At 38.7% G+C, this 27,266-nt stretch overlaps 3 protein-coding genes across 3 annotated transcripts; 1 reads left to right on the forward strand and 2 right to left on the reverse strand.

The window, feature by feature from the left end:
* Positions 1 to 307: 307 nt before the first annotated feature.
* PMS2 (PMS1 homolog 2, mismatch repair system component) lies at positions 308 to 10,879 on the reverse strand. Its single transcript, XM_085074656.1, has 15 exons — positions 10,736 to 10,879; positions 10,368 to 10,507; positions 9,830 to 9,916; positions 8,869 to 8,971; positions 8,007 to 8,190; positions 7,359 to 7,526; positions 6,629 to 6,726; positions 6,221 to 6,320; positions 5,881 to 5,965; positions 5,334 to 5,486; positions 3,469 to 4,339; positions 2,719 to 2,886; positions 2,140 to 2,240; positions 1,110 to 1,279; positions 308 to 738 (listed from the first exon to the last, which is right to left on the reverse strand). Exons 1-15 carry the CDS (start codon positions 10,753 to 10,755, stop codon positions 595 to 597), a joined length of 2,592 nt encoding a protein of 863 aa, XP_084930782.1. The 5' UTR covers positions 10,756 to 10,879; the 3' UTR covers positions 308 to 594.
* Positions 10,880 to 11,008: 129 nt separating this feature from the next.
* AIMP2 (aminoacyl tRNA synthetase complex interacting multifunctional protein 2) lies at positions 11,009 to 14,696 on the forward strand. Its single transcript, XM_085074668.1, has 4 exons — positions 11,009 to 11,193; positions 12,729 to 12,935; positions 13,462 to 13,693; positions 14,177 to 14,696. The coding sequence occupies exons 1-4, from the start codon at positions 11,065 to 11,067 to the stop codon at positions 14,560 to 14,562; spliced, it is 954 nt and encodes a 317-aa protein (XP_084930794.1). The 5' UTR covers positions 11,009 to 11,064; the 3' UTR covers positions 14,563 to 14,696.
* A 186-nt stretch (positions 14,697 to 14,882) lies between these two features.
* On the reverse strand, positions 14,883 to 27,238 carry EIF2AK1 (eukaryotic translation initiation factor 2 alpha kinase 1). The gene is made up of 15 exons (XM_085074665.1): positions 26,919 to 27,238; positions 26,322 to 26,480; positions 24,931 to 25,067; positions 24,198 to 24,229; positions 23,628 to 23,727; positions 22,853 to 22,933; positions 22,374 to 22,474; positions 20,717 to 20,767; positions 20,036 to 20,423; positions 18,837 to 18,948; positions 17,281 to 17,387; positions 16,343 to 16,463; positions 16,151 to 16,230; positions 15,567 to 15,800; positions 14,883 to 15,086 (listed from the first exon to the last, which is right to left on the reverse strand). Exons 1-15 carry the CDS (start codon positions 27,004 to 27,006, stop codon positions 14,964 to 14,966), a joined length of 1,914 nt encoding a protein of 637 aa, XP_084930791.1. The 5' UTR covers positions 27,007 to 27,238; the 3' UTR covers positions 14,883 to 14,963.
* Between the last annotated feature and the right edge of the window lie 28 nt (positions 27,239 to 27,266).

Here is a 27,266-nt window from a genome sequence, read left to right on the forward strand (position 1 = left end):
TTAAAAATAAAGATGTCAGGCGAATTATTCTATTCAAGCCTTAAACACAGACACTAGTAAATTAATCATTAAATGCAATATTAAAGCTCTAGGTCATTATCTAATGAAACCGAGCTTTGGAAAAGAAAAAAACCAGTATTTTACCTTGTGTATCATTTTCATTTTCTTTAAATTTACCATATACATGACATACAAACATAGAAAGCTAATGTTTGGTTTATGGCATTGCTAGAGACTTAAATTCACATTCCATTTAATTTTAAGAATCAGTGTATTTTCTATAAATGAGGTTCATCTACTCTTGATCTTTATATATAAACATATTTATTTTATAAAAGTTTTGATTACTGCTCAAATAAGTACAACACAGAGTCAATTGCAATAAGAGAGAAGTTATTTACATGAATTCCAGGATGTTGGTATTAATGACTCAACAGGAATAACAAGGGAACCCTGCTGAATGGATTTAAGTGCTCTTGTTCCCAACTTTGAACACTGGATAAAATTTTTTTAATTCAAAATAAGAGAGTCACGATAAAAGCTTGAAATACTGCCAAGAATTAAAATTTAAAATGTTAATAAACAGACACTGACTTATTCTGGTGAAATCAAGTCTAAACTGACTATGTGTCTCATAGTAGGCCTTCCATGGGGGCAATTCCAAGGATGCTCAATCTCACCCATATGAGTGATAAGTTTTCTCATTTCCTGCATATTCAGTGCAGTTCCAATCATCACCTGCAAGCAAAGGAAAAAAAATGAACTATTTCCTTTCTCCATTTGCCAACTGACACAGACCAGAGCAGTACTTCAGCAGTACTACAGTAAATAAATTCTGTGCAAGGTACTAAAAGCAAAAAAACCTACCAGACAAAACACAGCTGACATGGTGTTCATGAGTGCATTCGTTTGGAACAAAATAAAAAACTACCAGAAATTTTTCTCAAATTCTACTAGATAAAAACATAAGGAACAGAAGGAAGGATATTAGCTGTTGTCACTCAACAGCAAATAAACTTCCCCTGCAATACATACCCAGATACAGCCACCTATAACACATCAGGAAAGGTGATATTTATTTGAATCCAAACATCAACTGCAGTACTTACAGACTTTCTGCAAGCTCGAGAAGCAAACATCTGTCTGACCCTGGAGGGCCTACACATGACTCCAGGGCAGTCACTCAGCATGAAGATCAGCTCATCTATGTCTTGTGGACCAAAAGTCCAGTTTTTGCTTGTTGGCAACGATACCAATTTAACTCTTTGAGTTACAGGAGCTGGAAGGTTTGCAATGATAATAAAGAAACAGAGAAACAGAAACATTACTTTTTCTTGAGAGAAAAGCTGAGAAACTACTTTGATGGATGTAATTAACCATTAAGTGGTAACTATAGTAGGTGTTCTTTTAATATTAACAAAAAAATTGTTTGCAAAATTAAAAACAGGAAGATCTAATTTCTGACAAACCCTTCAATTCCAAAGAACAAATGATTTATGAAAACTATTTTGAGTTTACAAGACTACAAAATCACTATGGCTTTATGATGGTAAGAGATGATAATTAATAGCATTTTAGACCAAAGAAACCCTCGGATTCTGGAACGAAGACAATGGAACAAATGAGTACTGACTTCCCAAATAGCAAAGTGGTACCACACTGCATTTTATTATACTCACTGTATAATGGAAACAATAAGGGGCTTGCAGGTTACAGAATTTACTCAAAAGAACAAAGCAAGGCAGTACTAAAGCCATAAGGAAAACCAAAGATCACCAATGGTATCTGTTTTAAATTACCAGGTTTACCACTTGCCTGCATTTAACCCAGCAAGTGTACTAATAAAACAAAATTATTTTAATGCAACTTATCCAGAAAATGCATACCAAGTCATATATAAAGAGTGACTCCAAAGAGTCTTCAGAAACTTCTGTAAAATCTGGTGAGATAAATAATCTACAACATTCTGTTAAATGATATAAACAGACCACAGAACCGTAAGTCTTAAAAAACAAACGTTATATACAGTAATGCATCTTATTTCAAGGCTTCTGATAACTACCCAAGAGAATTTCTGCATAATTAATAAGATCAAATCTTTGAACTCTTTTACTTCCAGCACTTCTGGTCCAAACTCACCATTTTCATTTATGATGAAATCAAACCCATTCTTTTGGAATATTTCCAGGTTTTCAATCAACACAGTTTCATTTACTGCTGTTAAATTGAGATTTTGAGGCCTGAAAGAGAAATGGATGGTATTGCATAGGTACACAGTGCAGAGCACTTAAGACAGATTTCAGAAACAACTTAGAGATACAATACACAGCTCTGTACTAAAACATTTCACTCTGCTTTGTTAAAAAAATAAATCTCATTACTGAAATCACTTCCATGTGTTACTCAGCAGAATTAAGTCAGTTGGGCAGCACTCTTTACTGCAGAAACAATCTCCAATATCCTACCAAACTTTGGGTTGCTATTAAAGCCCACTGGGAAGTCTGTTTGACCACTGACTTGCTGCATAGCTACAGCTGCATCCCTGGAATTTGTGTTTCATGTGAGGAATGACACTTTGAAACACAGAATATAAAAACCACTTTAATCTCAAGTATTCTGAATGTGTGAAATGCTACATAAACATCAATCATAGATATCATTCCGAAACACTGATTTCAACTTTAAAAATGTTATTGTTAAAACACTGAAAATACTTACACTATCAGCTTCTGACCTTGGAGAACAGTGTGTTGTTGCAACATCTCAAAGTTGTATTTCTCATCAGTAGCATGTTGGTCAATTATGAAAAGATCAGAATTTAACTTTGCTATTATAAACCCTAAGTTGAACTGGCCAATGATTTCCATTTTTGCAAACATTTCTTTACTGTATACAAAAAATATGAAGAGATTACAAATTACACCTTGTCAGTTACCATGTTAAACTGTGAAACTTAAAAACCTCCTTTTCTCCCCTGCAGAACACATTTACCTGCCTTCTTTTCACAATTAGAAGACTTTCCTAACATTTTCTTCTTTTCATATTAACAAATGACAGACTTCTACTGTCTGCTGACTACATGAATGTAACTTATTTTTCCAGGCATGTCTCACCAAATTTCATTCACATGAGGGAGGAATAAAAGTTTTGCAGTCTTTTATCTGTCACGAAATTTGGTGTTTCTCTGACTGCACTGCAATTTACATGGCTGAACTAAGCCAAATCTATGACATTTGTGGCCTTTCTAGTGTCTTTTTCCACATTCTGTTTGCACTTAGTTAAGTAGTTGCTCTGTCAGAAAAATAACTTATCAAATAGACTTTTTAGTGACATTAAATAAAAAATAGACCAAAAGCTAACTGGTACATGTAAGCCTCCTGCTCACCCCATGACAAGTCTTACATTTTTCCTTGACTAATTTTATTAGCTGATGAACAAAATATATCAACCAAGTGAAAGCAAAAATACCTGATTTCTTTTCTTAATTCATCTTCTGCTACTTTATTGTCCCCAGGACTAATTTTTGCTTTGAATCTTCTGTAATGTTCTGTTTCTGTATTTTTCTGCTGTTGCTGTATTACCTTTTTTACCTTTTCTGCCAAAACCTTCATAGAGAATTCAAGAGGCACGACTTTCTTTTTAACTTCCACCAGTACATCAACACTAGTGTTCTCAAAATCATCAGCTTCACTTTTAAAGTTTCTGTTTTTAAAACGTTTTACTCTTGGGGAACAACTCTTGGCTTCTTGAGACAACTTGTTTTGGTCAGTCCAGTCATTCACTTGATCTGACTTGGGTTCAGTGCCCAAGACCTGAACATCACAGTCCAATGATTTCTTAGTACATTCAGCAGTTATAAGACATTCCTTCTCAATCTGTTCTTCTGTGCTACAGAATTCTTCTTCAGAATTAATTGCACTTTCACTATTGATGCAGCTCCCAGCTTCTGGTGTACTACATCCAGCATCTGACTCAGAAATGCTACAGAATCCAGAATCTGCATTATCTTCTAATTTTCTCAAGTGTCTCCTTGGAATTGACACCTTTGAGTCCAACTTATGACAACTCTCAGCCTCCTTAGTCGTGACAGCTTTTTGAATCTTCACAGTTCTCACAGCAGTATCAAGTAACCTTTGTCTAGGGGAACTGTGCTGCTGTTTTACCTTTCTAGAGCTTTGAAAATTATTTTCTGTTGTTTGATGGAGAGAGAATGACTCCCTTAATCTGGCAAGAGTCATTATTCTTTTGCCTCCACCACTTGGATTTTCAGTCTCAGAGTCAGATAGCAGCTCTGCCTGAGGCTTTTCTGTGTCTGCAGGAAATGTCTTCTTCAAGTTGCCTAATGAAATCAGAATACAGAGTATTTCAAGATTCTAAGTCAGCTGGAAACATGAATTAAACAATGTGCTTTTGTAAAGGGAATGAAGAGGCAGGAAAAAAGCAAAGTGCTCAAAGGAGCCCTGAAGCTTCAGACAATGAGTATGAGGCTGAAATGTATTAATATCAAACAGAAACAGTTACATCTTGAAGACACTTAATGGCACTACTGAGAATTTTAGTCTCTTTTAAACTGGAACAGTAATCAGTCCAATCAGCACATTTATTTATATTATCAGAAGAGTTTAATGAAAGAGTGACAATGAAAAGTGAATTGCTCTTACACTTTAATAGTCACTATAAAATTCCACTGGCAGTGTTAAGGAGCTGGCACAATAGGCACTTAGAGTATATGGGATGTGCAGGTCATTAGAGGACTTCAACCTCGCCAACTGCCAGTCCAACGTGGATTTTACCAAAGGTTAATTTAAAGTAACAGTAAGAATCAGAATATAACTGATTCTATACACAAGCAAAAAGGAATATTAGAAGTGGCTGTGTTGAATGAAAGGAAGAGGATGAGATGATCTTAACACAGAAAAGCAATTTTGAAAGACTACACAATTACAAGAGAATCATCAATTTCTGCACACATCATAAAAGAATCAAACTCACACTTAATTTTCCTATTTTATTTATGAGCCCTTAACCATTCTTTCTCAAAGACATTTTCATTAAAAATCATAGATCTCTTCAGTATCTTGGGAGAAATCTTTTTCAAGCATTATCAATTAATTTTGTGTTAATTTTTCCCTCAAAGTTGACTGTAAATCCTGCTGTGCTAGCATGTGTCATTTCCAAAACAATCACTTAATAACTTAGAGTCCATCTTTACTTTTATTTTTTATTTGAATTCTTTATTTTGTTTCTTCTTAGGGTTTTTAAAAACACCATATCTTCATCTTCAATTCTCTGCCATATATCACACACAAAACATAGGATATTGTGTGTCCTACCTGCAATATCCAGAAGTGTCTGATTGACATTCAGTTTGTTAACATCACTACCAAACATTTCCATCAGAGAAGTCTTTAGAATTGCTAATAAAAACTTTTCCTCCTGAAGTAAAATTTGCCTTTTGTCAGGAGTTACATTGATGTCAACACACTCTGGGAAAAAAAAAAAAAAAACAACAAACAACTGCTTTACAAATAAAATGAAATGTTGTTGCACAGAATTAGCTTGTTGCTGTTTTGCCTGCAAACCAGATTTAATGGTCTTAACATTCCAGCTAACAAAAACATGATACAAGTTTTCTTGTATTTAAGCTGACCTTTTCCTCATCACTTAAGATGTTACTTTTGAGTATAGAAAAAGTGGAAGGGAAAAACAGTGGAACCACTTCTGGACCCTATTTCTCCCTCACCAGCTGAGCATTAAAAAATCCCAAGAGTGAAGGAAGTCATACAGATGAAAGTTACAATACTCTCTAAATAAAAACTTCATTTAAGAACGAATTGTAACAGCCTTTACTAAAGTTACTAAAAATTATTCAGAACATACCAGAATCTACCCCAACGTTAAGGACAACAAATGGATACTGGTGTTTATTGTGTAAGTGATAAACTTCATTCACAATCTTGACAACCTGCAGAAAACGTGAAAAAACAAACTTCAATACTATTGTCTTCTATTTTGCACCAGTGTATATTAATTAACATACTAAAACATGTATTGTATGACTGAACTCTTGTTCACACAAGCAGACAAAACAAAGACAGAAACTTGAGACACAGAGCTTGTACCACCAAGAAACAAACACACACACGAGCTACTAAGCCTGAGGTTTTCAGAGAATATTGAACGAGTTAGTGCTGGTGATGTTATAACAATAAACCCTCACCTTTGCTGGATCACAGGGACGTTGGTTGATAAAGAAGAACTGCCTGTCTGTCGCACTCCTTCCAACACCGTGATCACAACGAGAAATGAAGCCTGTAATACTGTTGGATAAATAATATAAGAGTAAGGTAAAATGTATGAAAAAATCTATTTAAATGGAAAGTCTTTTATAAGGGACTTAAAGAAACACTGTTATACAGCACCAGTGAATATGGATATACACATTTCCTCTGCCAATCCCTTATGTGACAAAAGCTACTACAAAACTGCACCAATACCTACTTATGCCATTCTTGGTTCTTTCTAATACTATAAAACACAACATTTTTATTTATTTTACTTTTTTATTTTGAATTTTGGTTTACGGTAAAATGCCACAGGCAACAGTGGGTTGTGCTTTTCTAATTACCTATAAAGATTTTGTGGCATGTCAGTATTGTTGAGTCCATATTCTTCACAAACAGCTTCACTAGGAGGGAGCTGAACAAAAGGAATAAGGCTCTGCAACTGAAAATAAAAAGGGAAAGGAACTGAAGTATCAAACTGACATAGATTTTTCCTTCTATTTTATTGTCATAGTGATGGTTATAATATACTATTGTAGGAAGGATGTTTTTGAGCTTTCTTTCATCTCTGCTCTTATCTAGAGGATAACAGTTATTTTTATAGCTACTCCTTAAAATGCATCACATTCTACAGCTTTACATTGGTTGACTGAAATCCCATTTAAAGGTTAACCAGAACACTAATGAATCCTAATTTCATAGGAAGACAAAAACCTGGATTGCAAAACCTAGATACACCTCAGTTTTCTGCTCCCTAGTTAAAATTTTCACATCACACCATTTTTAATTTTTTTAATTGTTTGCTCTTGTGACATTTTTGCTGGCACAACGGCTCTTAACACTGGCGTCAGAGAGCTATTAAGCCGTAGCCACATCTCCTAAATCATTTCTCTTCCATAAAACATCTCTGAGCAGATCCAGGACCTTCCGAGTGGAGGCTGCGGTGTTTCTCCTCTGTCAGCCTGTAGGGTGCGCTGCAGGCCAACACATGCCCCATCCTCTCACACTTCATTAGAGATTAAAAACTTCTCTATACAGTTACATTATCTCTCTTCTCGATAATAAAAGCAATACCTGTTTTTGTCCAAATACCGCCGCAATGTTCTCCTTTAAACTGGGACTTCCAGCAGTGGATATCACACAGCTTTTTTTCCCTTGGCCAACCTGATTAGTGCAGTTAATCCGCACTCCTTTGGAAACAATACAATAGGCTTGCAACAGCTGGACCATTTTTGCATATTCCTATTAAAGAAAAAAGAGAAAGTTCCTATTTATATGAAATGTCTGTTTTAAAAACATAAATGTATAAACAAAGCATTCAATATTTGCAGGTTACACAAAAAGGGAGGGGGGAGTTTAATATTTTTTTTTAATCTTTACAAATTGAATTTATATATATATATGAAAAGGAGTATTTTTAAATAGTAAACAGGATGTTTACAAGACTGATATTTAGCCACAGCACAGCAGTCACTGGTTTTAAAGTACACATTAGCAATCATTATATGAATTCTTTTCAAAATCTGAAAATCTGAGAATGCACCTCTAAATCCAAATATTGCAAAGCAGAAGAGAAAAGTATACCAAAAGACCCTTTTCTTATTTGATTCAGGCATGAAATAGTCTATAATCACCGTATTCTACAGAGAACTGAATTTCATTCAGCAGTGAATAAATTCTGGGGTATGACACTCCTTTGAATTGAGAAATTTCTGACCTTACCTTTTTGATGTTTCTTTGAAACTCTTTATGCCGCACTGGTAAAGTATAAAACAACTGCTGGATGCTGACAGTTGTTCCTTGCTGTCGTGGGAGAGGAGTCTTCTGAGTAATTTTACCATTGTGATCAAACACCAAACGAGTCCCAACCTTTGCTGACTTATGACAGGTAAAAATGGTAACATCACTAATGGGAGGAAAGAGGCAAAGAATTATTCCCTGAGCACTGTATTACCTTATCTATTCCTCATGACAGTCAGGCATAGAAACTACAGCAATACTATTAATTCAGTAAAACAATTCTTCAACACAAACAACTAAGAAGCCGTTCTTCAGAGTACTGTAATGTTTTTCTAGCTACAACACAAACATTCTTACTGGATCCTTTTCATTCCTTTTTTATAAAATTCAATGTTAAAGTCCAGTTTCATTGGACACTACATTCCTCATTCTAATAGATACCTGCAGCACTGTGTACAAAAGCTGATTTAAAATGTGTAATTGGCCTGGAAGGAGATTAAGTACAGTTTTAATGAATTACAGTCTAACAAAGAGCACTTAAATATTACAGTGCTTTACATCAGAGGATCAAACACCTATGCAAATACACAGTCCCACCCTGTAAAGACCTGCATACTTAAGTAATACTAAATTTTGGACATAAAATAACCAATTAGAAGCTTAGAACCACAGAGTAATTTTGGTTGGAAAGGACTCAGGATGTCATGTAACCTACTGCTCAAAATTGACCTAACAGTAAGGAACGGGAAATTTCCAAAGCCTCGTTTTATCAATAATGGTAAACTGAAAGGGTGTCATGTTTTTGTGTATTTAGTAACTTTCTACTACTAATAAATAATATTACCTTAATGCACACAGTGAACTCAAAGCTTCACCTCGAAACCCAAATGTTTCAACATGTATTAGATCAGAAAAATCTTGTATCTTTGATGTATAATGTTTCAGAGCTGGAAAAAGATATTGCAAATACACATTTCACTTCAAAGTGACACTGGTCTATGCAAGTAGATTTTGTATGCACATCAAGAAGCAAAAAACCTCCTGTATTATTCATTGTATTTTACATAGCGATTAAAGACAAAAAGCTGTTTGCTCTCCCTTTCTCCTATAAACAAGATCTCTCTAAAATCCTCAGATGCACCTGTTATTGCACACTTCCACCACAGATTTATTCAGTATTGTTGTATAAGTACATAAGATGCCTCAGGGCAGGACACAGTACCTGTGAACACCAAAGTTACTGAGTAAGAACTTAATAGATGCTTGGTTGTTATATCAAAAAAGAAATGCCAGCATTTCTGTTGCAGTGGGTAGTTAGATACACCAGACAATGCTGTTTCTGCTCCCATTTTGTGCCATTTAAAACTAGCATCTGGGAAGTTTGATAGGCAGTGCAATGTCAGTTCCCTTTCAGCAAATACTCAAGTCTATAATTCACCTTCCCAAAGTAGTCACTTCCACACAGCTCAACTCCTTCCACAATGACCAGTGATACAATATGAATTAATCCACGTGAACGTTTATAGGATTTTCTCCTCTGTGATTATTTGTATTGCTTGTGCCACTTAAATAAGCAATGAAACCAAAGATTATTTATGAGTTACAAGAACTGTAACCACAAGAGCACTACAGAACACCAGTCTAGTGTTGCTTAAGTCTCACAGGTCACACACACATTATGTAAAAGCCAAGTATCCATTAAATATGATTAAACTTAGGAAATTTGCATTTTAAAAAGTGGTTTTCTTATTGAAAACCTGCTTTCAAAATGCCCAGGTATAAATTGTGAAAATAATTCAACTTACTCAAGCCTTCAAAGTTTTCCTCTTCCACTCCATCTCCATTATCTGAAACTTCTATCAGTTCTGCTCCATAATCTTTAAGTTTTATATCTACAAAATTGAGCCATAAAGTATTTTAATTCTCTATGTTCCACATGGTGTTCAGTATGAATTTTGCATTTGCAGTGAATTTTTCAAATAACAGCTTTCCGTGTCAACATTGAACAAAAAAAAAAAAAAAATCCTGATAGCTGTCAAAAGTTAGGTCAATCTACTGCAAACCAGTCTGTAGTTCCAGATAGTTAAGCTTCACTGATCACCAGAGCTGCATAGGCCACGCACTTTTTAGTTGCCAAAAGGGCTCGAAATTAACTAACACAGACAAACTCACGCCTAGCTGGAGCCTGGAAATCAGAATGTTTTATCAACCTGAGTGTAAACACTGCAACCATGCTTGGCCCAGACAGAAAGTATTTGCCCAGATTTGCTATCATGCATGTTTTGAGGATAAAGACGGGCTTTAGAAGCCTATGGAAAGTTACGAAGCTAGACCCAGAGTTACCGATGTTGGTAGCTCCGGCATCCAGGCTGTTTTCCAGCAGCTCCTTCACGGCAGTGCCGAGGCTCAGCACGACCTGTCCCGAGCAGATGCGATGGACAGAGCGGCGGTCGATGGGCCGAATGGCTCCGGCGGGCTGCGGGCTGCGAGAGAGGGACAGCACAGCACGGCGGTGAGAGCAGCCGGCAAAACCCCCTCAGGCTTCCCCAAGGGAGCCAGAAGGCGGGAAACGAGGGGAAGCCGGAACCGCGCCGGCGGCCGGAGCACGGCCCGTGAGGGGAGCGCGGCTCCCGTGAGGGGAGCGAAGCGGCCTGGGCGGGGGGTGCGACGGCCGGAGCCAGGACCAGCGCCGGCGGGTGCACAACACTCACCAGGGCGCAGCCGCCTCCATCGGGGCCCCGGCGGGGCGGGACGCGCCGCGCTCTCCTCAGGCTCCCGCCCCGCTCGGTCAGCTCCGGGAGCGGCGGGAGCGCGCCCGCCCCGCACCGCCTGCGCTCCGAGCCCAGCGCTCAGCCCCGCCCAGCGCCGCGTGAGGCGCGCTCAGGGAGACAACGCTAGCCAATGGCAGGAGGGCGGGCGGGCGGAGCCCCAGCCCATTGGGTGTCATTGGTGTCAGTAACGCGCCGCTCCGCCAATGGGCGCGGGAGTGGGCGGGCCGGTGGCGGCGGCGGAGCGGCCGCGCGGCGGGGCGGGAGCCGCCATGCCCGCGATGTACAAGGTGCGGCCGCTGCACAGCGCCGAGGTGCTGGCGGCACAGCTGCCCACCTGTATGTACTCCCTGCCCAACCTGCACCGCGCCCCCGGCACCGCCGCGCCGCCGCCGCCGCAGGTAGGAGCAGCGGGTGGGCCCAGCGCAAGGACTTGCTCGGGCCGCGGCCCGCGGCGCTCGCCCAGGCGGGGTCAGCCACGCGGCCGCCGGGCCGGTGTTCCCTCCGGTGGGAGCCCCAGCGCCTGCTAGGGACCGGGAGGAGCCTCCGTTGCCGGAGAGCTCCCTGGCCCGAGTCGCACCGCCTCAGCCCTCAGGAGGGGCCTGGACCCGCCTCGCCGTAAGCGGCTCGTCCGAGGCTTAAATAAACTCAACGTTTTCAGGAATTTCTCTGTAATGTCTTAAAAGTCTTCAGTTGTTCTCAACTTGGCTTTTCTATGTTCTGGCGTGTGTCCCTTGGCGGTTTTTACGTTTGAATGGCCGTGCCGAGCGCCCTGCCGTGGGCAGCCCCTGAGTGCCCAGCAGGCCTCGTTCCTCCTGCTGCATCATCGCTCTGCTGGCCAGCTCTGCTGCTAGCCACCTACACACTTTCTATTTATAGTCTCAGTTTCTCTTGTCTTAAATATGGCAAAAAATATAAAATACTGTGTTATATCGGTCTAGTTGAGCAGCTTCTCTCCGGTGCCAGAAATGCATTGGATTCTCACAGGCCGCTTTGGCCAATTTTAGCTTGATGCCATCACCCAGGCTGGTGGAGAAACTGAGTAGGAGGAACTTGGGGCAGAACTTAATAGGAATGCTTACCAAGATGCCAAGTATGGAACTGTGTACTAGCTAAATAACGCTCACTTAAGAGGTCTTTCCTTGTCTTGTCCAAGAATATTGCGTTACATGAGTATAAAGATTTTACTTGGATACCTTATTTATCTCTTCATCCATGATAGTTTGGGTTTTGTTAATCCTTAGTCAGGATACTTAGATTATGTAAGGATTTTTCTGTAACATTTTCTAAGTTTATAGACTTAATATCTGCCACAGGAATATATTTTCCATCTATTTTTAGAAGAGGCTGTAAGATGAGATGCTTGTAATTGAGATAAAAACCCACACTGCTATTAATGTGTAACAAAGCCCATGGTCATTCTTTATTTTATATTCTCAAAAACAAAGAATGATTACAAAGAGTGATTTCATGCAATACACCATCCATCTAAACCTTCAGGATTTTTTATGTTCATTAACTGATATGTCAAAAAGTTTGCTTGTTTGGCCACTGTACCACAAACTTACCCATCTACTCTTCTGGGCTAAAGAGAACCTGACAAGCCTTACTGACAAGCTGACTTTGATTTTTCAGTTTTCATTCAGCACTTCATTGCCAACTCTTAAGTTATCTGATTCTATGTTACAGAGTTTGCTGCAACTAACAGTTTAAAAAATATATTAAGCAGAAGATTTCAGAAATTAATTAAATACGCCATCTCACCACACTCACACAGACCAGAGACAACCAATAGACTTAAGTCCACAATACTCACAATGGTCAGGCTATTTGAATGTGTTTAGTCTTTCAGAACTTAATGTCAAGTGAGCTGTGGACTATTTTGATACTGAGCTGAGTGAATGTTTATGTGGCCTTGCTTTTCCCTCTCCTGTAGGAAGAGGTTGACCCATCACTTCAAGCACTTGAATCCCGCCAGGAAGAGATTCTGAAGCGCTTGTATGAGCTGAAGAGTGCTGTGGATGGGCTCTCCAAGATGATCCAGACCCCAGATGCTGACTTTGATGTAACAAATATCATTCAAACTGACGAATTTTCTCCTTTGTCAACAAAGGGAGCAGATTTAGATCTGATGCTTGGAAAAGTAAGTTTAGTTGAGCAGGTACATAGGTAGGCACCTTCTCCATATTCAGTTTTTAGGGTTGGAAGGGTGGCATTAAAACCTGGGACATTCAGAACTCAATATACAACCTACAACTACCATTTCACTTTGGGCATGCAGATTGTAGATACAAACATAAATGCTAATACTACATATACTCATTTGCATCTAATTCCAAGCTAGAGTAGAAGATTTTGAAATTAGAACAGCTGGTTTCTTTTTTTGTTATTAAACTGGAAACTTTAACTGTAGCTTCAGGTTGGAATAGAATTTGCCTCAGTCACCTCCTTGAATTACATGTTGAGGAAGGAAGATGTTAAAAAGTTTAAACTTTAAAAAGTTTAAACAAATTTTAAATGTTCGAACTTGAATTGATTTACTTGAATATCGTTAGAATTTCAGATATACTCATGCATGACTATGTACATTTTGTTGTCAAATGAAAGCAATACTTACGAATATGATCTGGAATGTGTCTTATCTTCTGAATATTTTACTTTCCATTCAGGATTATGGTGCCCTGAAAGATGTTGTCATCAATGCAAATCCTTCTCTACCTCCACTGTCACTGTTGGTGATACACAGTCTGCTTTGTGAACGCTACAAAATACTATCAGCTGTTCACACACACTCATCAGTGAAAAGTGTGCCAGAAAACCTCTTGAAATGCTTTGGAGAGCAGACTAAGAAGCAGCCACGTCATGAGTATCAGTTGGGCTTTACTCTGATTTGGAAGGATGGTAAGAACAAAATTTGTAAATCAATATTTTACCATAAGTGAGAAAATGAAACTTGTGCTATAAACCCTTGCCAAGAGATGCCTTGATGTTGTTGTGCTGACCTATGATGGATATGAAGAATTAGAAAACATTTTTGTTCTCTTTTCATAGCTGTGAACCATGCTGGGCCAGAGGAAGATTCCTGTTTGTAGTTACTGCTGTTAAAATACACATGGCATTGATAGGGGTGTTTGTACCCTCAGGTTTTTTTTAATAGAATTGTTTTTGAGTTTCTACAAAGAAGGTAGCTAGAAGAGAAATTAAGTGGGACATTTGGCTGAAGTTTTCAAAGAGTGATCTCTATCCCAGAGGACTAAAATGTGTTCATCAAGTTAATGATGATAACAGTGTTGCTGGCATCACAAATACACATCATGGAATTACCATTCTATTTAACTTCTTCACTATGTTGTATTCACTTTTTTTTTCTTCTGTTAATTTCAGTTCCCAAGCCCCAGATGAAGTTTAGCATTCAAACCATGTGCCCTATAGAAGGAGAAGGGAACATCGCTCGATTTCTCTTTTCCCTGTTTGGCCAGAAGTACAATGCAGTTACCTCAACTCTAATCGACAGCTGGGTGGACACAGCCATCTTCCAGCTGAAAGAAGGCAGCAGCAAGGAGAGAGGAGCAGTCCTGCGCTCCATGAATGCTGCCCTGGGCAAGAGCTCGTGGCTGGTGGGCAATGAACTGACGGTGGCCGATGTGGTGGCGTGGTGCGCGCTGCGGCAGACGGGCACTGCCAACACGGCCCCGGCCAACGTGCAGAAGTGGATGAAGTCCTGTGAGAACCTGGCACCTTTCAGCTCTGTGATGAAGCTACTCAAGTGAGCCTGTACCCTTCGTAGTGATGTTTTAATCTTGTGCCACCTCATGCCTGCTGTAATGTTCAAGTCCCTTCTGAGATGTATTTTAAGTACTACAGTTGGACAGAATCCTAAATTAATAAAAGCATTACAGCTGCCTTTTGGGTGTGACCTTCCTTTTCTGTAACTCTTGCGTAACACGTTTGTTTAATGGCTGAGGTATTTAAATTAATCCTATGTAAATACAAGCTGTGCTGTTAATTTTTCCAGCGCAACATGATTCCTTTCTCAGGAGCCTTTGACGAAGGCAGAAGGATCAATACCTTTTAAGAACAGACAACAAAATGAAAATGCATTGAAATATTTTATGTAAAAAAAGGAACATTTTATATAACAAAATACAGTAGAGGTTAGTTTGTCCTGTAGTTAAACAGGAGAGCCTAGTCTCGTTTGTTCATCTTGCTCTTCAGAGAGCAGTCTTATTGTCTGCCTCAACTTCTCTATTTCTTCTTCTTGCTGTCTCACCTTCTGTTGGAGGTTAGAAATAACCTGGAAATGAGAGTCGGTTTACTTCATTTATAGCTAAGCAAGGATAAAGCCTTACTGACCTATTTGAATTGTGTTTGCAATGCACTACAGACACATGCAGCAGCACTCAGCTATTCTGGAGACTTGATACTACAACTTAATCCACAAAGCAGTGCGGCATGGAAAAGAAAAATGATTAAAAGACTGCAGATATGACAGAAAGCTTAGAAAGCTTTTCTGACCTATAAAAATTCCTCACAACTGTACAGTCTTCAGAAAGTTATCTATAGTTAATGACCAGCTATCTCATTGCAAAGACACCAGAAATAATACAGTGGCCTAAATACTGTAATCAGAAAAAGAGTCTTAATCAGACATTCCTCTGAAGTCCAAAGCTAAATAAATTGTAATGCAGGCAGGGATACAAAAGGCATTTTCTTTTTGTGTTCCTTTATACTTAAAAGGGGTTATACTTTATATGGGGTTACTGGCATAACTTACCTGGTCTGTGGTGTGGAAGAGTTCACTGTCCCGCAGCTGAGCTGCTGTTGGGCGTTCTGTAGCTCTCTCGCTGGTGAGGAGTTTCACGTACTTGGCCTGAGTAGGCCATTTCTTGTGGAAAGTGTGAGGAATTTGGCCAGTCCTTAAATGTGTAAGAACTTCTGTTCTTTCCATTTCTGTTCCAAAGGGGTGGAAGAGTTCTAGCAGGATAACACCCATGCTGTACATGTCTGACTGTAAATGGGGTGAAGAGAAACTTCTGGGATAACTGCTATTTTAACTTAGTAGGCTCCTTTTTCTCATAAAATCATGACTATGAAAACATTTCACAACAATGAAATTAAGAGTATCATTACACTACTAAAGGAATACAAATTCCAATCTATATAAATTATCAACATGATATAAAATTTTAATAGTGAACAAGAAAGCAAAGTTGAAATCCATGTTTCAACAAAAACATCAGGAGTAACAGTAGGAGGAATATTTATGTATTTACCAAATATTTATTTGTCTATTCAAAGATGATTTATTCCTATTATCTGTCATGTGTTAAAAGAAAAAACAAACCCAAAGTCCTCTACCTTGAAATCATAGTGAGATCCCTGCAGTTGTTCTGGTGAGGCATAGAGGCAAGTCCCCACTCCTGAAGTATGTGTCAGTCCTTTGAAAGGCAATTAGATAGTGTTGTTACCCTTACAATTAACAGTTTAGTATTTAATTATTTTATACCATAGAAACTAAACACTGAAACCCATTAAACTTTCTCCTCTTACCATTTATCCTTTCTGTCTGAACCCACTGCTCAGCATCATCATAAAGAAGGTCTTTGCAGGCTAATCCAAAGTCACCTATTTTTACCTGATTATCTGATCCATGTAGAAAGATATTTCTAGGCTGCAAAAAAAGACAGAATACAACTTAAAAATATGTCTATATAAAGAATTAAGACATTTCAGCTGTTTCAAAGTCTGTAAAATCCAGTGTTTCACAGGCATAATTATTTAACATTTTTGAGCAGTGAGAAAAAAAGTCATTGCTGTTACTGACATGTTAGCAACGCCATTTGGGCTGGAAGATCACATACCTAGAATAAAGATCTAGAAAAAAAGGAAGAAAAGAAAAACAGAAAACTCCCAAGATTTAGTGGAAAGATGAAGTACTTGTTTTTCCACCAACAGAAACTGGGAAATTTGCAGAACAGTAAACAGGAACAGGCAAGAGTAGACAGTAAATTTGACCAACTGATGTAGCAGGAAGGATGACTAAATATCATTGGGCTAGACATAGTGCAAACCCAAATATACTTTTCTATATGATAAGCACAGCTGCAATATGCTACTAGGTTCTGGGAAGTTGCTACGAAAAGAAGCCAAAAAAAAGAAGCCAAAAAAATTATATATATAGGTTTTAGGACCACTAAGGAAAAGAAATGCAAGCATTATGTATCTAGGAAAAAAAGCCAACTTGCTCAGGTGGCATGAATAGTTTAAAAAGAGATGGGCAATCTCCATTTTTCTTTCTTCAATGCATATCAAATTTAAAAGAAAGTGTGGTCCTGCTGTAGAAGAGATAATGTATTTTTCTATATGTAACAACTAAATTCTTAAGAGCCCAGCTCCTCTCAAATGCAACTATGAAGTTGCTTTCGTTCTCCCATAATATAAATTGTCTTTGTTTTCTTCAACCTCAAGTAATAATTTGATGGACTTACTTTAATGTCTCGATGCATCACTCCCATGCTGTGGATATAGCAAACTCCTTCTACTACCTCCTTGAAAATTTTCATTGTCCAGTGAACATCCACGAGATGATATGGACCTTAAGACAATTTAAATTATTTCAGCTAGTTTTACTGAGTTATGTAAGTTTTTGGTGCTATGTCTTGTTGAATGCTTATTTGTGTTGTGGAATGAATTTTTAACAGAATGAGCATATTTTAAATATGGATTTCCCCATGCTTCTCCCAAGATAGTAATTTTGGATCAGCAAAAGGTCACCAACATCAAAATACCAAAGAGGAAAGTTCAGGGAACACAAACATATGCCCTCCTGCAAAGATTCTTCCAAACCCCATCAGACAGTTATTTGATTATGAATTTAACAAACCCTTTACTTTCATGTAAGTACCAAACTAGCATGAAAAATACAGTTCTAGATAAAATCATACTAATATATTAATGACATGCTGTTGTGCTCCCCTCTGAAATTCCTCAATCTCCTCTGGCTGTAGCTGTCCTAATTAAACTTAGCATCTCCTTGTTCGGACCATTTTCCACATTACTATTTTAATAAATGACACTATCTTCCTCCTCTAATGACCCATATCTTGTCCATTTAAACACACAATTTATTCACATTTGGATTTCTCTTTCTTCATTTCTAACCTATGACAGTATCCACCTTTTCCAAGATAATGTGTGAAAACAGTGTTTTGAAAGGTCAAATGCCATAGTAATTCTGTCATTTCCTGACCAGGAATGTTATCTTTTAGCTTGCATAAGCTAAAATATTATTATTACAGGAGAGATTAGTGGAAGTCAGCTGACAATTTGCTGGTAAACCTGACTCCATGAATGAAGAGAAGTACAGATTTACCTTAACAGTGATTAAAACCAAGATAAAGCATTAATCACACAGTTTGTTTTACAGTCTGATACGCATATGCTGCTTTTATACAACCAGACGTCTCTAATGCTTTAAGAGCATTAGACTTGTTCTTCCAAATGTCAGCAGTTACTGATGACTGCTTGGTATGAGGCCATGGGAGCCCCAGTGGTCACTCAGAAGAAGTCAATGTTACATTCTTTAACCTATTACAAATTAGCCTGCATGGGATTTTTGACTCTTGAGAACAAACTGTTAAGTTTGTTGTAACCTGTCTGGATCAAATGATACATTTGTATTTTCCAGAGCAGATAGATTAGCCTTTAACCAGTTTTCTGAGCAGAATCAGATTCTGTCAATAAAAAACTCTACTCCAAATTAGGAGTATTGCCCAGACACTGATCTCCCCTGGTAACAACTACGCCTCAGGCATTCAGTCATTCTTTTCTGAAGAGCTGTCCAAAACTCAGGCATTTCAATTCTTTTACCAACATCTATCATACAAAAATTCAATACAAGCTGCTACTTGATTAAGTGAATAAAAAATTTAAAGAAGATCTGTATTTAATGAAGCTGCTGAAGCAAAACTAGACAACCGGACTTCAAATTACAAAAAGAAATTATTATTTGCTTTACAACAAATAAGACAGTGATGAATCTTACTAGAAGTGTCCTCTGATCGCTTGTTGCATCTTTTATTACGGTCAACAATCCAATCCCACAAGGATATTTCACACAACTGCATTTGTATATGAAGCATCAAATGATACTCCACCTAACAGAAAAATAATGGTCCATAATTTTGCCACTGTAATATGAATAGTATTTCCTTAGTTGTTTTCTTTAAAGCAAACAAAAGTGAAATTTGTTAAACAAAAAACCCCTCCAAAAACAGGCACCAAAAGGATGTCAAGTATAATATTAGTAATCTACTGCATTCAAGAAGCAGATGCAACAATGCTATCTAGTTTTGGGCAGTTTTTTGCTTGTTTCTCAAATTTTAGCAATTGCTATATGATAAATGCTAACAAAACTGTCCAATACATATTTTCATATTCAAATTAGAGTTTGAAACCTTCTAGACATACTAAACAGAGGATTATTCCAGCTTAATTAATATAAAATAGCAAAGTAAAATCAACCTATTGATATGGAATTTTATGGAATCACAGAATTGATTAGGTTGGGAAAGACCTTTGAGTCCAACTGTTTGGTTTATTACCGTGAATATGTAGCTCAGTTTCTGATAATGTACCATTTTGTCTGATAACCTGGACAACTCAAGCAGACACCCTTAAAACTGGGTTTGTTGCATGAGAGAACTCCAAGTGATAGCAAAAGCTTCAAGCATTCCAGAGCTGGCTGTGCTTTGCAAAACATATCAGTGGTATGGCGTAAGTGACAACAAGGTTTTTGAAGCACAAGTGATTCCCTGCTCAAATCTGCTTTTATCTTTTTCCCCATGTACTCCCACACTGTATGGGCACCACATGACATACCAAGACACTTTCATCAATAACAGCTGCTTTAGCCATCATTACTGAAAGCTAAAGATTTTCAAGTTTGATGGGGCCATTTTGTGCAGCAATAGCACTTTTTATTCATGCAGTACTTTGAAAGGATTCAAGATGCCTAGCACATGGAAACTTTCTCACAAATGCTGCGTTTTCCCAGCTCCTCTGGTCAGTTTCCTTGTAATGATGTTACCCATTTAGGTAAAGATTGTCTGAACTTTTGGCTCTACTTGCAGTCATTTCATTCTTTCAAATTTACTGTGGTAAATCATTCCTTTCCTCTGTCTACTTTAAAACCATCATAAAATCAGTCAGCAGCTAAAGATATTTAAAGAGAACTGTATTTACCTCATACTCTCCACAGAGTGCTACCTCATTCTTGGAGCATTCTTCAGAGCCAGACTTGCTTTCAGAGCAGGACTGACTTTCAGTGCTAGCATCTTGATCCTGACTGGAGTGAGGTCCCTGTGTTGAATGATTTTCCCCATCAGGTGATAAACTGTTGACATTATTTACAAAGTCTTCTCGTAGTTCTGTGGATAATTCACATTTATTTGGTTTCTCACGCTCTTTGCTATTGCTGTTTGTAAAGTCACTCCTTACATCCATATTCTGCACGGATTCTCTACCCATATTTTTAAGACTGGTATTGTCACAGGACTTCTTTTCTTGTGAGGTAAGGTCAGCAAAGATAATTGAACTATCACTTTCCACACCCTGGATGTAACACTGTTCACTGAAAATAATAAAGGGAGAGAAATCCAAATAAGTACACAGTTTCATACTATCTATTTATGACACACCATACTGATTTTTTTCCCCCCAGTTGCAAACAGCACTCCAAAGTAAGAGTTCTGCTCCTTCCCCACATAAAACTCCAGGATTACATAATTGTCAGTGCAGGCTCCAGCTGTTTTAAGACTTTCTCCCAGCAGGGAGTTTGGACAGCTGTCCCAGAGAGCAACATCTCAGATACACACCTGAAGTTAAAGCCAATTATATGTTGCCACCAAGATTTGTAATACTCACTTGCTACTCTCTTGCTCCAAAGCCAACGGCTGCAACTCCATTATTGTTTTACCTGTTGGTTTAAAAGATAAATATGGTATTTTATAAAACATAGAATGCATGCACATTTTTACTAAAAATTAGCATTTAAACTACAGCACCTTACTGAATTTAACTTGTTACCTGTGGATAGCTCTAGATTACTTCTATTTCTGCTGCTGCAAAAGATGCCCCTTAAAGTCTACTAAGAAGCTACCATAATATGTATTTCATTTTTCTTTAAAGAAAATATACATTGTACCAAGTCACTAAAAGAGTTGTACTGGGCTCTCTTAAATATTTCCTTAGACTACACCTTGAAGTCAGCCTGTTCAAATTAAGGGTTTACAACGTGTAATGTATAGATAACACAGTTAAAGAAGCAGCCCCACAGAGCACCACCCTTCACAGAACACTGCTGCTGTTTTGAAGACACTTGATATTTTGGAAATAATAGTCATCAAAATTGCATTTTTATATGAAAAAGCTGTTTTAGCACACAGAAGCAAATATAAAATACCAATCATGTAAGACAAGGGAAAATATTAAGTACCACAGAACCTACCTATAGATCTCATTATGTACTTACATTATCACCATTAAATACTTGTGAAGGACCCCCAGCATTAAACAATTGCATCCCTCAAGATTCTCTTGATCATTTATTAAAAAGTTTTGCCTGTTTTACTCTGTCCTGTGCATTTATGCACCTTCTTTTGTGCTTATGGCTGGCTGAGCATCAAGCCAGTGACTTGGAAAGCAATAAAGTTATACAGAGCATAACCAAACCTCCCACTAAGAGAGGATCAAAAGATTTAACTCCTAAAGGCATTCTGGGAAAGGACTAGAAAGGGACCAATGGATTAGGGTTACAAAGGGACCAAAGGACAGAGTGTGGAATGAGCTGAGAACAAAGAAACTGAAGAGAAAAAAGGGTGCAAGAAGAAGGTGTAAAATGAACACAAAAATAGATCAATTCTCAACACTTGTGGACAGTAGCTAATACACAAAAATATCCAATTGCTTTGTCAGTGCAGACCTTTGAAACACAATACATCAAATTTAAGAAGTCTAGTACGAAAAGCAAAATAAGAGGTTTTCTTGGGGGGTGTCATTAAAAGTATTTATTTCCAGGTCCTTTTACTTTTTCTCTGCACTTTTCCGGATACAAAGAGAAGCATACTGGGAGGCTTATTCTAGTGTTGCTACATCTCTGAGACTTCAAACATGGTGGCAAATTTGTGGGTTTTACCTCCTATTCATTCCTTTCTCCCCAATATCTGAAGCATTTCATTCCCCTCATTCAATTCTCCTTGTCAACTCACTACTTCTTGCATTAAAAGGTTTTCATTGCAGTCCACTGACCTTCACACAACTTTAAAATCCTCCTCACATACTACCAGAAGCAAAGCTAATACTTCCACAGTTCCAAATTCATCATTACATAACAGGTAAGTCATTTGGTAAGGAGGGATTGAGTGCACAGAGGGACCTGGTGTTCACCTCTAGCTTCCCTTTCTTTCAATTCTTTTAAGGAGGGGAAAAAATAGTTATTTTATCAGAGAAGTAATACTCTCCTCCAAATAAGGGTATAGAGATTGTAAGATGCAGGCAAGAATTACACAGTGAGCTGTACTTTCCTTTTGGATGTACTGTTTGAACTTGTTCCATCCAAGCAGTGTGATAGCCTACAATATTGGGATGCTGCAGCCCAGCAAGCACTTTGACTTCTCGGAGCACCTAAAAAGACCAAAAAAACCCCAGTGTGACAATCCTTTATATGGAGTGCTTAGTAAACACGTAAGATAACAAAAAATAAGTTTCTTACAGAGACAGTAACAGAGAAAATTTGAAAGCTTTAAAACAAATTGATTTTCATGATTGCAGAGATGATTAAATTCAAATAATTACTATGGTTCTTTTAATGGACTTAAATACCTCTCATTTACTTTTTTCTACTAGGTATTGATAGAGTCAAACATTTAGAAACTAAAATGCACTAAAAATTATATTAATATTTTTAATGTTTTGGGAAATATTAATTACATTAATAAATTAGAACAGAATAAGCTACAGTCAACAAGGAGTTAAAACAGGGACAAAACACAGGAAGAATACCTTCATGCAATCTCTTCTTGTAGCCTTCTTAATTTTTATTTTTTTAATAGCATAGAACTGACCATCTAACTTGTTTCTGACCTGAAAACAATTGCAATAGGAGAAAATTAGATGCTAATGTGTTTAGATTAATTAAATCCTTTAGAACCCACTATTTTCTAAAATTTTTTTTTTGCACCCCATTCACATGGAGTATCACCTCTATCAGAGAATGCAACTGAGATTAGGGCCCTGCTGTCTAAGACAGGGATACTGACAGGTCCTGATAACTGCTTAAACAGGTCCTCAACAAATATGTGAGACCTCACTTGTCATTTCCACATGGCACATACCTCACGGGGAACCTTGGGCTGGCCATACACTACAAGTACTGAATACATTTCAACACTGGCTTGGGGACTTCATGTTCATATTGAGGCTCATTTTTTTCAAGCAACCACAACTAAAGCATTGGGTGTGCAGATCAATCAATTCTGAGGCTGCTCAAAGTCAATGTAACACTATACTTCACACGTAAAATAAGGAGTTTTCATTCACTTTAAAAGGGTCAAAATGCACAAAGTAAAACATCTGATATGTCCTGTTTCTGACAAACAGAAAACTAATCACAGCTGAGCAGATTCTGAAATGAAACACCAACTTTCTTCTAAGGTACAGATTTGCACATCTTCTATTAAAAAAAAAAAAAAAGGCAGTAGAGCCAAAACAGTAACTCCAAATTCCAAAGAAAAACTAGATATAAACAGATTAGTTTTAAATGTGAGGTAAAGAATACCTTGTATACTTGGCCATATCCTCCTTTTCCTAGCCTTGCAACCTCTTCAAACTCATTCAAGTATCGTGAAGTCTGTGCTTCAAAGAGAACTTCTTTTTCCCTAATCAAAAAAAGTTAGGCTGAATTAAACTAAATCACAACTTACAAGCAAGATAAAGCTGTACACATTCTAAAAACACTATTCATGTTATGAAAAGAAGAAAGTACTTTGACATTACCATACTGTACCAGCCTGAGTTTCAGCAAATACTAAAAATCAGCAGACTGCAAGAGCATGCACATGTGCTACAAATCCATACTAAGTTTTAACAGAAGTATTCAAATTGTTTCTTTTACACTGATGCCTGATAAATCTTGTTTCCCTGAACAGTGGTACTGAATGTAAGAGTTCTTTCTACTGAAGAACAAATTTTCAACACATCATTTTGAGAACTGGGAGAAATTTAAACTTTTTTTTTTCTTATGTTTCAGAGCCCAAATATGAAATGCAGTATAAATTAAATTCAGAGTGGAGCACAGAACTTTAGGCAAAGAGTTAATTTAGTATTTCTACATGCTTTGAATACATACCCAACAGTACGAGACTCTCCATTATCAAGTTCCTATGAAACAATAAAATCCAATATAAAAATATGCCATATAAAAAGAACAACAGGTCTACTGTGCCACTGATATGGACAGCTTAATAAAAAAAACCTGCAACCTCCTTCTTAGAAGAAAATGAGGCTACTGACAGCCATTTTCATGCTGCAGAGAGTTTCACAAAATTAAAGTATTATTATCCCACTGATAATCTGCTAACATCTCTCTGCTGGAGAGATTACTGGCCTTTTAGAGTTCTGCTGGCAAACAGGATAAAATGAGGGCTCTAAAATGTGCTTAAAACAAAATTAACTAGCTTAGTTCAAGCAGTGAGATAAGTGAACAGGTCTGATTCAGCCTGAAGCACAAATACACAAAATACACCCGCCCCACTAATGTAAATATGAGGCTGTTAACATAACCAACAGTTTAAAGTTGAAAATGGATGTCTGTCCATTGTCAAAAAAAAGCTGTAGCAACACCTAAAACATCTTGACTTTGTTTATAAACATTTTAACTTGTTTTATTACTTAATAAGGTACAAAATATCAATGAAACCAGAAACTGGTTTGCACCTATAGAACCAGAGCATGCCATCCCAAATAGCTAAGAAGTTATTTTGTGTAATTATTAAAAAGACCCAATCCAATATTAAAAAAAAAAAAACCCAGACAAAAGCTCCTTACTGTAGAAGTTGCTGAAGACATGTAACAAATCTTACCCCATTAAGTATTTGTTGATTAGCTGCTTTCATGAGTTCAGTAATGGCTCTGTTGTGCTGCAGTCTTACAGTACTAAATTCATCACAGAAGGCGAAAGGAGAGAGCAACCCTGTTCGTGTGAAAGCCTGACGAAGAACTGCACAAAGGAACAGAGAAAGCTCAGAGAAACATTAAATAAAGCCAGCCAATAAGAACATGTAAACAGTTTTAAACAAGAAATCTTATTTTGAAGACAACACGTCTGCAAAAATGAACAGTCCCTCTTACTCTAATGATGTTCCCACACCCTTAGCAATAAAAACTAATTAAATCCAAACTAGAGCTGCTCTATGGGAATCCCTTTGCATAATACAGTTACTTGCCATGCCCTTCAGGGTCACAAATGCATCTCCTCTTCTTTGCACCTCAGCAGACGAACTACACAAACATCCACCCATTTGCTTACATTTTACTTTTAGACTTATTTTGATCAGTGAAAAGAAAAATTCAAAGCAGGTTCACAATTATGAGGATGCATTTATAATCCAAAGTGGTAATGTCAATACTTTCTAATTGCTATCCAAACCCACACACCTGTGCACATACTCATAATAAAGAATGAAGTCAATCCCTTCCACCACCTCCCCAAGCACCTCGTCTTTCTCTGTTGGAGTAAAGCAACTGTGGCAAAAAAAACCCTAATAAATGCTGGAGATAGAGGCAATTGTGATGCTATAAGTAGCATAAATTTTAGCTATGAACAACACATTAGATTTTATTTTCTACAATCATGTATAGTAAGGACAAAACCCTTGGATATTGTTTCTTAAATGCACTAAGTATATGTATAAAGTGTCTAAATGAACAAAATATCCACGATAAGTCACATACCAAAAAGATATTTTAAAAGTAACACTTCACACTTAAACATGCAAACTCCCTGAATGACATCAAAAGACTTTATGGCGAAATAAACGATGTATAAAGGTATTTACTCCGATTTTCACAGAATACTATTTTGAAAGACTTAGTGAAGACTATACTACAGCTATTTCTTGATAAATATTTTATTAAATTCCTCTTCTACCTGCATTTTTACCTCACATTTTACAGTTACATAATTTACCCTGCTGCCCTTCTCATGATGCAACTCACATGATCTAGCCAGAACAGAACTGTCTGATCCTTATATCTACAGCAATATTCTGTTACTGTTTTCAAAAATAAGACAAGTTGTCATTGCCAATTTAGTTTATTCAAGGTATTCATCCTCTTCACAGCATTACTCTTGTCCCGGAGGGATCAAACCTACAGCTTTGTATTGATATTACACTGTAAGTCTGCACAGAGGGGTCTGGTACCTATTGCTGTAAGGCAGTTTAATACACAGGAAAGAACTCCTCTTACTAACTTCGGAACAAACACCTGGAGTGCACAGGGTTGTGCGTGTACATGTGGCAGAGATGCTCCAGCAGGGACACAAGCAGCAGCTGGTTTTGGATGGTCGAAGTGAACTTCACAAATTTTTGCGACCCATTCGCAACTCGCAGCTCCGCCGGCACGTCCGATTCTGCAAGACGACAGTCAGACGAAAGAACTTAGGGCTCAGTGCACACCTATCGACCTAAACATCACAACAACGTCCAACTCGCACAGCTCCAACACAGCCCCGGCTCACAAAGAGGCACCCGCCGAGCTGCCTCTGAGCGAGTGGCTTAAGACGCTAACGAGGAACCTAATTAATTTTCGCTCATGTACACGGGAAGCAGCTGCCCGGGGAGGCCGAGGCGCCAGTGCCCGAGGCAGGGGAGCTCACCGGCGGCCTCAGGGCAGGGCGCTACCCAGGGCCTGCCCGCTCTTGCATCAGCCCGCGGCGCCGCTGCCTCAGAGCGGGGGGAAGGACGGCAGGAGGAAGACAGCGGTTCTACCCTTCTTCGCTCCCCACCGCAGCCCGGGAAAAGGGGCAACTTCCCCGCTAGCCCACAGGGCTGCCTCCGGCCCCGCTTACCGTCAAAGCGCGGCTCCGGGCTCTCCTCAGGGAACTCGATGGCGGGCGGCGGCTCCCGCAGGGCCGCAGCCCGCCCGCCCCGCCACATGCCGGGCGCCGGGATCCCCTCCGCTCCGGCCGGCGGGGCCCGCCCGCCTCACCGTGGGCGGCTCCGGGGGCCGGGCCAGCGTTTATGGCCGCTCTTTGAGCGCGGAGCGATAAAGCATGAACCGGAGGGACAAACCCAGCAGGGGAACCTTCGGCCCGGGAGGCGGGGACGGGCGGGCAGGGGCCCGTAGCGAAGGCCCGCGGCGGGGAGCGGAGCGTCCCCTCCCCTCGGCACGGGGACCGGCACCGCCCGCAGCCCGC

The sequence above is a fragment of the Lichenostomus cassidix genome, chromosome 14, assembly GCF_008360975.1.
Source record: "Lichenostomus cassidix isolate B80296 chromosome 14, HeHo_3.0, whole genome shotgun sequence".
Classification (NCBI taxonomy): Eukaryota; Metazoa; Chordata; class Aves; order Passeriformes; family Meliphagidae; genus Lichenostomus; species Lichenostomus cassidix.